The sequence below is a fragment of the Adiantum capillus-veneris genome, chromosome 5 (genome assembly GCF_014529385.1).
Source record: "Adiantum capillus-veneris isolate H3 chromosome 5, ASM1452938v2, whole genome shotgun sequence".
NCBI classification, from domain to species: Eukaryota; Viridiplantae; Streptophyta; class Polypodiopsida; order Polypodiales; family Pteridaceae; genus Adiantum; species Adiantum capillus-veneris.
The window spans coordinates 1,399,806-1,416,130 of record NC_140935.1 but is presented as its reverse complement, the minus strand read 5'-3'; the positions used below and the strand labels follow the sequence as shown (position 1 = coordinate 1,416,130).

Genomic DNA, 16,325 nt, shown 5'->3' with positions numbered 1-16,325 from the left:
TGAAGTTTAAGGTTGCATGTTAAGTTTTGACCATTGCACTAATTATGTCTTGCTCCTTCTGAGTGGGGTCTCACTAGATACTCATTGATCTTTAGCTTACATCAGGATTTCAGAAATTTGTCTTTAGTTTGTGTTGTTCTAATGAGTTTGAAGTGTAGAATTTAAGTCTTTGTGCTGTATTATTCTTGTTGTGATTGTCCTTAAAGTTGAGGAGTTGTTTCAAAGTTATAGTCAGGTAAGTTTCTCTCAGTTATTTTGCCTAGCTCTTTTCTGGGTTTTTCTTTTGTCAAAAATAAGGTATTTAGTGATTTATTTTTTCTTCTTATCTGTTGTCTCCTGTGTCTTGTCCTCTTATAATTCGTGAGTGTAGATTTTTCTGACCTTGCAAGATGGCCAAGTCATTCTTCCTCCAAGCTTCTTCGACATATTGCACCTTTGGTGGAACAACGGCAAAAGCTGTGTACCTCTTGGTCCTTGGCTTCCTTCGCTGTTGGCTTTGAAGTCTTCCCTCTTTCCTTCCTTGAGTTGCCTTGCTTAAGGGTAAGGCATGTATCATGTAGCCGACTTAAATGATAAAAAAGTTGATGAAGGATACTAGTATCTTTGAAATTCTCAAAGGACTCATCATGGATTTTTGAATGCGGTTCATCGCTTGGCATGTCTACAAAATTGTTGGACTACGATTTTGTGAGGAGATGCATAATTCTATTTGTGGAACTGAATACTGACCAATACTGCTGGTGTCTATCCATATAATGTCTTGCGAGGCAACTCTCCCCCCTTTATGATTGCATTATCCTTAACAAGAAACCAATCTGATTGTGGTCTTAGGGTTGTGCAGACTCCAGAGCAGCCTAGGGTTTAAAGCATAGAAACGGGGGAATGGGGAACGGGGGCTTATGGCTGAGGAACCGCATTTCCATAACAGGGATGGGTCAGAACAGAAGGGATGGATGGACGGAAGCCTGACTGACAGCGTCACAAGGGATGCCTTTCTGGAGTTTGGAACGGGACGGCTGTCCAGAATGGCACAGGGAATGGCCAACGGTAGGGCAGAATTTTAGGGTATGTCCTAGCGGCCTTTTAGGGCCATTCTTACCCTAGCTTTGGGGCTCATTTAGGGCCACTTTTGGAGGCTCCCATAGCCTACAAAAGGAGGCCTCCTTATTGCTCAAATTTCAACCTTCATTGTTCAAGGCTTCAAACTCCACATTGCTCAAGCCTCATGTCACAAAGTTATGACGTGGCTACCGGCAGCAGAAACCCTGATTTCCTGCAAACCCTAAAATCTGCCAGAAACCCTAATTTCTGGAAACACTAATTTTGCAGAAACCCTAACTGCTGGCTGAAACTGTAAGTGGCTGAAAAACCCTAAATCTGGCGCCAGTGCCACGTGGCAGCAGTGTACGGCTTTTTTCGGAAATTACGAAAGCTGGGGAAAAAGCATCTAGCGACGCAAATCTGCTGGCTTTTTGCTACGCAAGGATTTGGATGAGAGAAAGAGAGTTGAATTGCTTTATTTTAACTCTCATTGAGAAAGAAAGAAAGAAAGAAAGATTTTTAACGTCTATGTCAGGCCGAAATCGGCCTATGAGACAAATCAAATGTACATTGTGTGTATGTCATCCGTCTATCGGAAAGACAAATGAAACAAAATTGATACAAAACTGAACTGAAAGTAGGTAGTGGAGTATCTGAGGAGGGATGGAGCTCTATCTCTGGGGGTATATGCATGTCTGTATGCTCAAGGTAGTACAATCATGAGAATGCATCAAGCTATCTAGCTCCATCCTGTACTAATGGGGGGATGTAAGATGTGGTACATGGGTGGGTCTGGTGCCAAGGCTACCCGGATGAAAGCTGTCGGGTCAGCCCTCATCTGAGCCACTCGCTCCTCAGTGGCACGGCGCTCCCGGGCTCGGATCTCCTCGATCTGTCGGTGGTGGGAGCTCGCGCCCCTGTAGCTTGTGACTCGTGGTCGTCGTCTAGCTCGGTTCACCTCCGCCTGTGGGAGTGTCACTCCCCTCTGAGTGTCTGGTGAGGGGGGGGCAGTCCTCTGAAAGAAGTCTGTGAGCTGCGACTGTCTCCCCTCTGTCTGTGTAGCTGTGTGGCTGTAGTAGTGTGTCCCGATGGCTCTGTATCTCTAGTAAGAAACGTCCGAGCTGTCTCTGATCTCGAGATTCCATGATCTCTCGGAGAGTGGGCTGTCCTCTAAATAGGGCCTCATACCTGCCTCTGATCTCAGTGTATGCTCTGCATCTACATACAAAGTGCTCCTCACTCTCTACCTCCTCTGTGCAGGCTCTGCAGATCCGCTCCCCCCTGGGAACACCAGTATGTCTCCCGATCTCAATCTCTAACCTGTGTGAAGCCACTCTCAGCTGACCAATCGCCACTCGTGAGCTATGTGGCATATATGTGTCCATGTAGCGTGGTCTCTGTATGAACCCCCCAGACAGTATGGTGAGAAACTGGTCTCTGTAATCTGACATCCTCGTCCCCAAGCTAGGTGCCTCCCAGACTCTCCTAGTGTATAGCTGCCACAGATCCTGTCTCAATACCAAGTTCCTCTCACTGCGAGAGAGGTGAACATATGGTGAGTGGGGGTCGTACTGGAATGGTGGTAGGCTCTCCATGTCAAGACCGTGTTCCTCAAACCATGCTCTGACCTGTGAGTACCATGCTCTCTCATGCCCACTCTCTGATAGCTGTATAGCTGCCTCAAATGCTCTACGGGTAAGTCTGTCAGGAGGTAGCTCTCTCATCCTCTGGATGAAGCAAACTGTCTGGAATAGTGCCTCTACAACCATAGGTGGTGTGGCGAGCTCGGCTCTAATAATGTCATGTGGCACTGTCTTCTTGCTGCGGAGCAAGCGTGAGATCATATATACCTGTGGTCTCTCAAGTTGTGTCCACTGGTCAGCTGTCAATCTTGGTGCCCATACTGCCGCCGAGTACATCAAGGCCGGGGTGACTAAGGTGTCGAAAAGCCACCCCTTCGTGCGGGGCTCCTGAAAGTGTGCCTGGTGGCACCTCCGCTCTAGCATGGCCAGAGCTACATATCCTCGGGTGAGCCTGTCAACAGTAGCCTGCCTCATAGTGAAGGGTCCTGGTAGGCTGGTGAATGTGATGCCAAGGTAGACATAGGAGGTGACTACATCAACCTGTCCTCTTGCTGCTGTGAAGGTGGCGGCGCTCCTCACTGCACTGGATGTGTGAAAGATCATAACCTTGGTTTTGCCAAGGTTCACAGTCAACCCCCTGTGTGTGCTGAATTCGTCCAAGGCCTCGAGATGGCGTTGCAAGCCCTCGGGTGACTCTGAAATCAACACAATATCATCAGCATATAACATGATGTGGACCGGAGTACCTGCCAAGTCGCTCCCCTCTCCCCCTGCTCGCAGTATGTAGTCGGAGATCTCGTCGATGTATAGCCCAAAGAGTGTCGGAGAGAGTGGGCATCCTTGCTTAACACCAATGGTGCTAGCAATGGTCTCTGAAAAACCGCCTGGGCAACGAACCCGACCCGTCACCCTCTCATAGAGAGCATATATGGCCCAAATCATCTCTGTTGGTACCCCAATGCTGTGAAGGCGCTGGAAGAGTCTCTCGCGTGGGACTGTGTCAAAGGCCTTGCGGAAGTCCACAAAGCAGCAGTAAAGCCTCTTCTTCCGCGCCTTTGCCCCATCAATGAGGCAGCGCAGAACGAAGATGTGGTCAATGGTGGAGAAAGCTCGTCTGAAACCTGCCTGACCTGGAGCTCGTAAACCCTCGATCTCTGCGTAGCAGCTGAGCTGTGCCTCAAGTACTGCTCCATATAGCTTGGCCATCGTGTGGCCAATCATGATAGTCCTGTAGTTCCCTGGGTCCAGGGTGTCGCCAGATTTGTGGATAGGTACTATGGTGTGCTGTGTCCACTCCTCTGGGAAGCCCTCCCCTATAGCCCGGTTGAAGACATGTGCAATCAACGGGGCTATAGTGGAGGCCGCATAAATGATGTGTTCACTCTGTAATCCAGTATGGTCAGCTGATCGTCTGTGCTGCATGCGGCGTATGGCCCTCTCTACCATCTCTGCTGTAAAGAAGGAGGAGCACGTGGGGCGAGGCTCGTGTGGTTGTGGAATAGGAGGCTGCCCTGGCACTTCATAAAGTCGCTCTGCATAATCATGCCATATCTGTGGATCCTCAATAGCTGTAGTCGGACGTGGCTCGCGCAGGGTGCGCCAAGCCGTCGCGCTATCCATGCTCATGAATGGGCGGTATAGCTCAAGCTCCTGTGCCTCTTCGAATGCTCGCCGCTTTTGGCGTGTCAGCGTCTTCATATGTCGTCTGGCCTCTCTCTCTGTGATCTCTCCTAAGGCTCGTCGTGCGTGGAGGCGTCGGTATAGCTCTCTGCACTCATCATCATACCAGCGGTTCTGAGGCATAGCCCCGGGGGGGGGAGTGCGTCCTGTGTGAGTGGTGTGTGGAAAAGAGCTAATAGCTGAAGTGTGGAGAACGGAAGAGATATGTGATGTGAGAACTGAGAGTGGTGTGGATGGGTGGAGGAGACATAGGCCATGTTCGACCTTGGCCGAGTAAATAGAGGCTAGCTCATGTGTGAAATGGATGGTGGTGTGTGGAGTGTGTGTGGTGGAGCTGTGTGTGATGGTATCTCCGGTGATGGAGAAAGAGAGGTATGTGTGGTCGGTTCCGATGGGTATGGGTGGAATGGTGAAGGATGTGATAAGGTGTGTAGCCTCCCTGGGTCCCAGAATATAGTCGACTGTACTCCCCCCTCCTTCTGCAACTCCATGTGGCATACAAGTCAGGCCCCCTGAGGTGGGCCACTGGGCCATCCCGTTATAAATAACGAGACGGTGCTGGGAGCCAAGTCGAAGTAGATGTCGTCCGTAAGCTGTGACTGGAGCTCTGTCTGCTGTGTCTCTCATAGTGGCCTCCTCATCTAGAGTGTGTAGTGTCTCTGGGTCCTCATGGTCATATGTCTCACATTGCTCACTGCGTGTACGAGCATTGAAGTCTCCCATAAGGAAGACTTCACCCAATGTGGAGTACTCCATAATCTCCTCCGTGAGGCATGCGTACGGTGACTCCTGCTCAGTAGGGGCGAATCTGGAGCCTGTGGGAGCAAAGTAGCAAAGGGCAATGTAGACGATCTTGTCTCGTGAGAGCTCGAGGCGAATCCACATGTAGCGGGCCTGTGGGTCCCGGGCCACAATCTGTAGTCTGCTGTGAAGCCCCTGTCTAAAGAGTATGGCCACTCCTCCTGAGCCGCGAGTGGTGTGCTGGCGCATACATCCTCGATGTAGAGACTCCCACTGGAATCCATGTATCCGTGGTAACCCTCTCTCTGGGCTCTCGTGTGTCTCTGTAAGTAGAATGATGTCTCGACCTCTCATCACCTCCTCAAGTCTCTCTGGGTGCGTCCATAGGTCTCCATTGCAATTCCAAACCGTGACATGAATCTCCTCGTGTGTCCCACAGGCCGCGAGTCCCTATGCGATGTTCTTGCCATCGATGATAACCCTGCCATCTCGATATACTGCCTTCTTCCCTTCTTTGCGGGCTTGGTGGACTCGAGGCATGCACGCGCGACGGTGATCTTGTTGCATCTTTGTGAGGTCATCATCAAGATAAATCGGGGGGCCGTCTATCCCTCTCAAGATGACCCTCTTTCGGAGGAAGGAAGTTCGAGACTCCTCGGAGGCGAATTGGAGGATGAGAGCTCTTTTCTTTGGATCTTTGCCGGCTCTCCAAACTTTGGAGAAAGGGATCTCTTCTTCCTTGTATCCCACTTTCTTGCATAAGGCTTTCCCATCGCTTTCGGGTGTAGACCCTTCTTCTTCTTTGATGCCGGTCACTCGCACATTGAGACGGCGAGCTTGTCTCATCTTCTCCTCTTCGATGGTTGTGTGTACGAAGAGTACCTCATCTTTTTGGGCTTCCTCTCTTGCTACCTTCTTGATGTTCTTTTTGACCACTTCAACCCATCCTTCTTTGGTGGCCGAGAGAGAGAGAGAGAGAGAGAGAGAGAGAGAGAGAGAGAGAGAGAGAGAGAGAGAGAGAGAGAGAGAGAGAGAGAGAGAGAGAGAGAGAGAGAGAGAGAGAGCGAGAGAGAGAGAGAGAGAGAGAGAGAGAGAGAGAGAGAGAGAGAGAGAGAGAGAGAGAGAGAATTTGCTTTTGCTTTCAAGCTTTTGGGGCTCTGCTTTTGGGCATCCCTTGTAACCTTTAAATTAGTGGTGAGGGCCTCACTTCTTAGAGCATCTGGACGCAGAGTCTGAGAGTGAAACTCGAACCACTCTCTTGTACTTTGAACTGATTAGAAATACCGAAAGGGGCGCTAGTCTTTGGGGCCAATATCTCTAGGCACGGAACTCCGCCGGGCCAATGCAAATCTATTGTGATCTGTGAATTGTTTGAAGTGGTTATTTGGTGCTATCACGATTGATTCTTGACTTGGAGTGTCCAAGTCTGTCACAGTGGTATTAGAGCACGGCCGATTTCTCTTCTACGGGAAATCCGATCCCCAATTTTTGTTTCCACGGCACCTATGGCTTCACGCAAGGATCAGTCGACTCCCTCTGCATCTGCAGATGCGGGCAAGGATCACAACAAAGATTCTGACAGAGTATGGCCCGCCTCGGCCTACTCAGGTGGAGCAAGGAGAGATGAAGTGTCATCAATTGATCGGCGATGCAACAAAGATGATGCTCAGTTTTGCGAAGGATCCGAAATTGGCAAAATATATGAGCGAGACTTCTTTTCAAGAAGTGCATGCACAGTGGCAGAAAACCACTACACCCCTGAAACCCGCTCTCAAGAAACCTTCTGATCACAAATAGTACTCAGAGAAGGAATTACAAGAGGTGGTTGATGCACGGATTGCTCAGCTTTTTGACGCGCAAAAGAAAGCCAAAAAGCACGGCAAAAAGCAAAAGAAAAGCACTGACTTCCCGGGATATTTGGGTCGTCAGTTGACATTTGACAAGGCAAAGAAATAGAAGAAGCGTGTTCGATTGGAAGGAGTACCCAGTTCTTCTTCTTCTTCTTCTGACAGTTCTTCTAGCTCTTCTGATTTGAGCGAAGAAGACAGAAAAGGTAAAAAGCGAAGCAAGAAACAAAGCTTCGGAAAGGGCAAGAAAAAGGCAAAGGAGGCCAAATCTCGCCCAGAGCATGACAGTTCTACTGAAGACTCGTCTACAGACAGCTCAGATTCTGATGATGGAAACTTCTATGCGAACAAGAAGAATTTTTACAAAGCCAACCAGTATGACTTTCTCGAAGATAAAAGAAAGAAAGTTCGAGAGTTTCAGGAGGGTGACCACTCGATCAAGTTTGATACTTTTTCAGGATACTCAGATGCTTCGAAGGCTTTGTCTTTTATATAGCAGTTTGACATTGCTTGCGCGGGAGGACGCTATTCATAGCACTCCAAGATTCATAGAGCTACCTCTTACCTTAAAGGGAATGTCGTACTTGGTGGTCCACGCTTCTTTTAAACAAGACTGCGCCAGTTAAATGGTTGAAATTTAAAAAGCTTTTTATTTCTTCTTGGTTGACGCAAGAATATGAACGAGATATACGAGCTGCTTGGAACCATCTTCGGATGACCAAGAAAGATACAATCAATGCTTACTGTGAAAGATTCTGGAGCTCTTTTCTACCCGCCTCTTCATTCAAGAAGATCTCGTTCAGAGAACAGATTGAGCGGTTCACCTTGGGTCTACCTACAGAGATCCGAGATCACTGCTTGGAACAGAAGTCAGCTTCTATTCAGGAGTTGATGAGTCGCACGAAGCGGGGCTTTGCCATTCACTCTGGCAGTTTGACCTACCCACAGATGAGGCCATGACACAACGAGCCGAACAGACTTCTGGGAATGAAAGTAGAAAGAGAAAGAGCAACCAAGAGAAAAAGGATGCACGACCTGAGCTTACTCCTGAGGAGAGAGCTAGCTTCATCAGAGAGGGGAAGTGCTTTGGATGCGGGGAACATGGACATATCTCCGCGAAGTGCCCTAAAAAGGCACAGAAAGAACAAAATGATAACGACGACGACAGGCCCAAAAGAGGCAAAATTAAATCCGAAAATGCGAAGGGGATTTTTTTTTTGTGGGTACAGTACGGATCCGTACGGTACCGTACCGTACTGTACGGACGTACGGTACCGTACGGATTCTACCTTGCTCCTGTGACATTTAACCGGATGATGGACGGGATTTTTCGAGAGTACAGGCTATTTGTTGGCACTTTCTTTGATGATATCATTGTTTCTCCAAGAATGAGGCAGAACACAGAGATCATCTGCTTCAGAGACTTTTTGGGACACTTTTCTCAGCAGTAGGAGTGCAAGTGGATTCGGCCAAGATAGAGACAATACGTGATTGGCCCGATTTGAAGAATCTGTTCGTACTACAGGCGGTTCATACGAAAGTTTGCAGAGGTTGCTTCCCCTTTGCATATCTTGATACAAAAAGGAGTCCCTTTCTCGTGGGGATCCACAAAGGTGACTGCCTTTCAGACATTGAACAAGAATTTGACTACAGGACCAGATTTGACTTTGTCGGACTTGCAGAAGTCATTTGAAGTATATTGTGATGCTTGTGGTCGTAGTGTGGGTGCGGTCTTGATGCAAGAAGGCCATGTCATTGCTTACGAGAGCCGATTGTTCTCTAGGCCGGAGATGACAGCACAGATATATGAGAGAGAGCTTTTGGCGGTTATCCACGCTCTTACTCAGTGGCGGCATTACCTACTCGGAGCGGATTTACTGTCTTTACAGACCATCAGAGTTTGCGCTACTTCTTGTCACAGAAGCAGCTTTCGGAAGAGCAGATGCGGTGGGCGAACATCTTGTCACAGTTTCACTTCCAAATTGTCCATGTGCAGGGACAAAAGAATGTGGTGGCAGATGCTTTGTCTCGGAAGCCGTTGGTTCTGGCTATTTCCGCGATACATTATAGGAGCTTCGACGATATGGTCTATCAGTATGCCACAGATACAGATTTTGCAGATATTTTCACACGGATACGAGATGGGGAGACAGTAGCAAGATACTTCCTTCGAGAAGGCTACATGATGAGCAAAACCATGTTGTGCGTTACACAACCGTTGAGGGAAAAGGTTATGACTGAATGCCACTGTCCACCTTTTACGGGTCACCGCAGCATTGCTACCACCATGAAAGGGGTAGAGAGATACTTCTTTTAGCCGAGACTCAAAAAGGATGTGGAAGAGTTTGTGCGCAATATGCAAGAAGGTCAAGTTTGACATGCATAAGACACAGGGATTGTTACAGCCTTTACCCATACCCACCCACCCCTGGGAAAGTATTGAAATGGATTTCATTTTTGATCTCCCGAGAACACAGAATGATCACGATGATTTTCCGATTACATGGCACGTCTGAGACGATTGTCTCCGACAGAGACCCCATATTTATGAGTTTGTTTTGGAAGGCAATTTGGGAGAACATTGGCACGCGGTTGCAGTTCTCGTCATCGTTCCACTTGCAGACTGACGGGCAATCTGAGATTGCCAATTCAGTGGTTTGAGATTTATTGAAGTCTTGTATCTCGGATCAGAAGACTCAATGGGAAAAGAACTTACCTTTGGTGGAATTTGCCTACAATAACAAGATACACTCTTCGACGGGGAAGATGAAACCGGCCTGTTCAATCCAAAAAGGGCGGTAGACTTTACTTTAAACCTTGATTTAGCTTTCACCCATTATTAGTCGTCTATTTTACCTGTACTTTCAAGACACATCAAAGGGGAGAGGGATACAGGCTGCTAGATTGCACCTGTATGAGTGGACAGACACCAGATTGGCCCCTAACTTAGGCGCCCCTTTCGGTATTTCTTTATTGTTCAAAAGAGGGAATAAATGCTGTGGTTCCTACAAGCTGCCCCGCACAAACTCGGCTGAATTTCCACTGTTCCAGCCTGATTTCGGCAGCATAACTGTACTAGAACCCTTCACGGTCAGTATTCCCACGCATTGACCGACTTTCCCGACGCATACGGGCACTTTGCAAAACCTGGCGAGAATCTGCAGCACGCTGAATTCTCTGTTTTCAGCCCTGAAAATGCGCCAGATCGCCTGTACAGCGGTCCCCTTGCGTCCCCGAACCTCCTGGGGGTATTAGGGTCCGTTTAGGGCCAAAACCCTAAACCTGCAAAAATACACAGCAGGCTGTAATTCACTGTTTCGGGCTCCGTTTCGCGTGCCGGTCGCATCCCTAGCAAGTCCTCGAGCTCCCGCACCTGTAGGGCTACTTGCCCTTTGAATCGGACGAGATTTCTGGCGTGAAACCTCTCCGAATTCACCTGTACCTGCGGGGGGATTAGCCGCTAGCTAATCCAGTACCTGTGCAAGAGGCTCTTGCCTCGGCAATCGCGCATGAACCCACACAACTGTACATTGGTCAAATGAAAAGCCCACTAGAGGGGCATAACATACTGCCAAAGGGGAGAGAGAGGGCAGTGCGTAGCGTGCAGGGCATCACTCCTGGCACCGCACTGTGCATAAGAGGGAAAGCAAGCACTCCATAGCTCTTAACCTGTGACAGAGACTTGCAAAATGAGCCTCCCAACTATAAATCACGTTTTTGCCTTCTCTATAAGTAGTAAACTGGCCTCAGAGTGCCAAGTGTCACTCATTTGTGCATTTTCCCGCTTTAGACCCTCGGGTCTAAAAATATCTCACCTGCAGCCTCTGTTGACTTGGCCACAGAGTAACAAAATGATCCCCATGTCAAACTGCACGTAATGACGCGAAGACATTTTCAGGTCCCAAAATAGCAGTTCCCTAAATTTTAGGAGATGCTGCCATTATATCTTTCTAGGTCATCCGACCCTCTTTGTACACTGTGGCCACATCCAAAACTGAAATGTAGCCTCTGTAGCAAAGGATTCCACTTTGGCTAGTCAATGACCCCACTTGGCTAACCATAGTCCTTGTCCAACCTTAGTGCTCTCTTGCCCTCAGGCCTGGACTCCCTCTGGACAGTTCCACACTAGCTATGCAATGCAGGGCAGTTAGATTTCCCGAGGGGTGTTTCCAAAAAGTGAAAGTAAATAGATAATAAGAAAGAAATCAACAAAAAGGATAGATAGTAGTCACACGCTGGTGACATACCCCCCTCTTGAAATCTCAAACGCCATTTGAGATTGTTGAAAGTGTTGCAAAGGTTCTATCCTTCCTGACCACGAAAGATTAGATATTTGAAGCGGATGAATATTCGCGAGATTTGGATACGGCGCTTTTGCCAAGGTTTGCGAGACTTTGCAAGAGTCTCAAGAACGACAGAAAAAGGCAGCGGATCGCCATCGTCGCGACTTGAAATTGAAGGAGGATGATTGCGTGCTCTTACGTTTTGAGAAGGCACGCCTAAGAAAGAAAAAGGGAAAGGAGAGGCTTTTTCCAAAGCCTAGTATGTGATACTACGGACCTTTCCAGATCACTGAAAAGATAAATTATGTCTCCTTCCGATTGAAACTGCCAGATACTTGGAGGATTCACAATGCATTGCATGTGAGTCTCTTGAACCCTGTTAAGGGTGATGTGCCTGATGATGGGGAGCCTGATGAGCAACCCGAAGTGGAAGAAAACGAGGAGACCCTTGTTCCTGAACAGATTTTGGCACATAGGGATACGAAGAAAGGTAAAGTCTGAAGGCGGTTCTTGGTTAAGTTCAAGAACTATCCTGCATTGGATGCGAAGTGGATGGAGGAGAAGGACCTAGCAGATACTCCTCAGATCGTGAAACTTTACCTCGATGCTTTTGGTTTAGCATAGTCTATTCCAAACGGAATCCATAATTCAGCTTGGCCGGAGATCTGGTGCATTGGGATGCACAAAGAGGGCAGTCGCTCCGCTCCTTTGTCAACAGATGCCTTGATTTTGATACTAAAGTCACTGATGTCTTTTTGAGCTTCAGGGATACTGAGAGCTGACAGTATTCTGCTGGATGACTTTATGAAATGGAATTCCTGATAATGATACTGATTTGTTCTCGACTTCTTTTGAGTGCAGGAACTGATAGACGAAATGATTGCAACATTTTGGCGTGATTGATCTCGAATAGACATGGTTGCAATAGGGGTTAGTCAATCGGACATCGATGAGGTCCCGATTGGACCTAGATGCGATGGCTAGCTACATTGCCGATAAATCATGCTCTAAGATCCGAATGAATGTTGAATGTCATGTGATGTCGTGTGATTGCGCGTGAAGTGATTGTCGATTTGGTACATGTGCTAGATGTGTGTTCCTAGTATGTAGGTACTAACAGTCAGTGTCTGCTAAGACGGTTTATGGCTTTTGTCGGTTTTGCAGGCGTAATTGCGGTCGATTACAATGCTTTCAAGAGGGGGGTATGTCACAAAGTGATGACGTGGCTACTGGCAGCAGAAACCCTGATTTCCTGCAAACCCTAAATTCTGCCAGAAACCCTAATTTTCAGAAACCCTAATTTCTGGAAACATTAATTTTGCAGAAACCCTAACTGCTGGCTGAAACCCTAAGTGGCTGAAAAACCCTAAATCTGGCGCCAGTGCCACGTGGCAGTAGTGTATGGCTTTTTTCGGAAATTATGGAAGTTGGGGAAAAAGCATCTAGCGACGCAAATCTGCTGGCTTTTTGCTACGCAAGGATTTGAATGAGAGAAAGAGAGTTGAATTGCTTTATTTTAACTCTCATTGAGAGAGAGAGAGAGAGAATTTGCTTTTGGGGCTCTGCTTTTGGGCATCCCTTGTAACCTTTAAATTAGTGGTGAGGGCCTCACGTCTCAGAGCATCTAGACGCAGAGTCTGAGAGTGAAACCCGAACCACTCTCTTGTACTTTGAACTGATTAATACAAAAGAAATACCGAAAGGGGTGCCAGTCTTTGGGGCCAATATCTCTAGGCACGGAACTCCGCCGGGCCAATGCAAATCTATTGTGATCTGTGAATTGTTTGAAGTGGTTATTTGGTGCTGTCGCGATTGATTCTTGACTTGGAGTGTCCAAGTCTGTTACACCTCAACCTTCATTGTTCAAGGCTTCAAGCTCTAATGGGACATATGTGTAGCTCAAAAAAAATGAAAGAAAAAAAGATTTTTATTTTTGCTGTTCTGGCACCGACCCCATTCCCTAACTTTTGCCATCCCAACCCCAACCACCCTGTTCTCCGTTCCCGTTCCCGTTCCCGTTCCTTGTACCGTGTTTCTATGGTTGGAAATGTGGATATAATAAACATAGCTTACAAACGAGTCCGTGAGTGCTATTTATAGGACTTAATAATGTTGCTGCCAATTCTTAGTTGGCTGACCAAGATAATACACGCCCATCCTTGGTGTCTACCAGAGTTGAATCACATAAAGGATACATGGTTGGGATTTGTTATGTACATGTAGCTGGGGTTTACATATGTGATAATGTATTGTCCAATGCTTGTACTTCATTCGGTCCATAAACCTTTTTCTATTCTTAGCATTTAGTTTTTAGATCAAATTTCTTGCACTGATGGTAAATGCTCCTCTATTGTACAGCACATTCCCTTTTTTGTGATGCTGCCGATGGATACAGTGACGATGTTGAATACTTTGAGGCGCATGAAGGCTCTCAAAGCAGGGCTTAGAGCACTAAAACTCATTGGGGTGGATGGCGTTATGATGCATGTTTGGTGGGGTGTTGTGGAAGGTGAGGGCCCAAAGAGCTATGATTGGTCTGCATATCTTGCACTTGTGAATCTGATCAAATCTGCCGGGTTGAAGGTGCAAGCATCCATGTGCTTTCATGGTTTCAGTAAGGCATCAGAAAATTGCAACATATCTCTTCCTCCATGGATCATGTCTATAGGCAAAATCAATCCAGACATATTCTTTACTGACAGATCTGGGAACCGTTTCCTAGAGTGTCTTTCACTGTCTGTTGACTCATTACCTTTGATAGGCGGGCGCTCCCCTGTCCAGGTGTATCAAGACTTTCTAGAAAGCTTCAGAGAGTCATTTGGTCCTTATTTTGGAGAAACTATTGTGGTGAGTCTGAATGCGTGTTGTAATGTGGCATTTTGCTTAGCGAAATCTGGACTTTTATTTGTGTGGGCGAATTACTGACCCGGCAATGTTGCTTGTGTGTTTTTTCTTCTAAAAGGAAGTCATAATGGGTCTGGGTCCTGAAGGAGAGCTGCGCTACCCAGCTTATCGAGAAGGAAATGGGCTTTGGAAGTTTCCAGGGGTAGGAGAATTTCAGTGCTATGACAAGTACATGTTAGAAAGTCTGAAGAGTTATGCAGAAGTACATGGTAAGCCAGAGTGGGGACAGGTCTTCCCGGAGGATGCACCATCATATAACCAGCTTCCAAATGATTGTGGCTTCTTTCAAGACCCACATGGGTCTTGGAGAACTCCCTCTGGTGAGCTTTTCTTATCTTGGTATTCTGGAGAACTGTTAGCACATGGGAATAAGATGCTGAATGTGGTATCCTCGGTCTTTCGAAAGGATCGTGTGGTAGTAGTAGGCAAGGTTCCTGGTGTGCATTGGTGGTACAAAAGCAAGTCTCATGCAGCGGAAGTCACAGCAGGCTATTATAACATCGAGGGGCAAGATGGGTATGACAAAATTGCCAGGATGTTCAGAGATAACTCGGCAATGATGATCTTACCTTGTATGGAGATGTCGGACAAAGAGCAGTCGTCAGAAGCAAGTTGTAGCCCAGAGATGTTACTGCTTCAGATTCGTAAGGCTTGCTCTAGGCATGGCGTTCCGGTCTCTGGACAGAATTCGTTACCGCGGTTTGATGATGTGGCGTATTCAAGGATCAAGAACAGCATCCATCGGTTCGACTACCCTTTTATTCCACGCTTGGCTGTCTTCACATTTTTACGCATGGGAGAGTCTCTGTTCTATGCTGAACATTGGAGACTATTTGTAAACTTTGTACGCAACATGGATAAGGATGCAGTCTGGGGGGATCGTCGTGATGGGCCGCCTTTTGAAGGAGGCCAGAACCGAACTTTTCTAGGCATCTCATATCTCGAGGAACAAGGTATACGCTTACAACCAATATACTAACCAAGTTTCTCTTCTATAAACTCACAAGAAAAGCACAGAGACACTACACTAATTGCAGTATGTATACTGATATTTTCTTCCCCTGCGACTCCCGTCCGATAATGATCCACACATCATGGTCGTAGCAGAAGCATTTTAACACTTTCTTATTGTGTAATTGGGGGACTAATCAACTCCCTTGTCACATTATCATCGAGATAATATGTAATTACAACAGCCCCTCTAAATATAACATGGAAGCATAGCTTTTTATCATATTGGAAGAAACACTAAGTTATCTTTGGGTGGAGGAAACATTGCCTTGACTGCATGTGTTTGTCTTTCTAAAAGATGGGGAGTGCATTTGCATATGCATCAAGTGAGTGAGAAGTCACCGATGCATTGATACAACGAATTTTCACTAGAACTCACATTTGTTGAATTCATGATTCGCATACACTATCGGGTCCATTGCTGGTTGTACCTCTCAAGTATATTGTTTTTGCAGAAGGCCCTATGTTGATTGTGCAATGCAAACAGTGTTCAACATCATATATATTTCTGATTCCGCAGTCATATCTGTATTGGCTCCCCCCCCCCCCCCCCCAAAAAAAAAAAAAAAAAACAATACATGGTCAGAGTTGTGGGCTACCACATAAAGTTATATGTTGCGTGTAATAGAACTCTAGTACTTGGGTGGCAGCCTTCATTTTTAGTTTTTCCCCAGAGCAGCTTTTATGCAAATCTTGTTCATAAGAAAGAAGGTTGAACTTTATGATTAGACGCTGTCACAAAGAATTGTTTTTTTGGTCTTTGATGAAGATTGTTTTTCTGAAAGGTGTGACATACACTGTAGCCTTTTTAGTTCTAAGTCATGCCAATGTTGCAGGAAAAATTCATGTTCATCTGTATGCAATATTACGATTCCAGCAGTTAGTGCATATTGCGTACTACATTTGCTTCCCGAATTGTCACTTTGGCAAAGGGTGTAATCACTGAGGGTGTCCTCAACACTAGTTCTGTAATTGGACACTTAAAGTGTCCTGTTTTCCTTTCAATTTATGGAAATTTGTTTGTCAAGCTAAAAAGAAGTTTTTTTTACCTTGCTTCTACCATAGGTTGTTTATGAGGGAAAGAAAACATTGGATTTTTCTCCATGTCAAAAATATAATGCAAATTTTGGTAACTTTTAAGTCATAAATTTTAGTAAAATTTCAAGGTGTTTTGCCAAAAAAATCATAAAATTCTTATATCTATTGTTGTAGAGATGGCCTTTTTTATGTTTATA

General features: G+C 46.5%; 2 protein-coding genes across 3 annotated transcripts in view; one reads left to right on the top strand and one right to left on the bottom strand.

Annotated features, from left to right (window-relative positions):
• The window catches only part of LOC147456772 (beta-amylase 3, chloroplastic-like), a 53,634-nt gene extending 38,321 nt beyond the window's left edge, over positions 1 to 15,313 (top strand). For both annotated transcript variants that reach the window (XM_086511912.1, XM_086511911.1), the window contains exons 2-3: positions 13,534 to 14,022; positions 14,138 to 15,313. In XM_086511912.1, the coding sequence (XP_086368038.1) occupies positions 13,534 to 14,022; positions 14,138 to 15,058 (1,410 nt within the window). In that variant the 3' untranslated portion in view covers positions 15,059 to 15,313. The remainder of the gene's footprint in view (positions 1 to 13,533; positions 14,023 to 14,137) is intronic.
• On the bottom strand, positions 966 to 5,955 carry LOC147456773 (uncharacterized). The gene has a single exon (XM_086513445.1). It carries the CDS (start codon positions 5,397 to 5,399, stop codon positions 1,986 to 1,988), a length of 3,414 nt encoding a protein of 1,137 aa, XP_086369571.1. The 5' UTR covers positions 5,400 to 5,955; the 3' UTR covers positions 966 to 1,985.
• Positions 15,314 to 16,325: the final 1,012 nt, after the last annotated feature.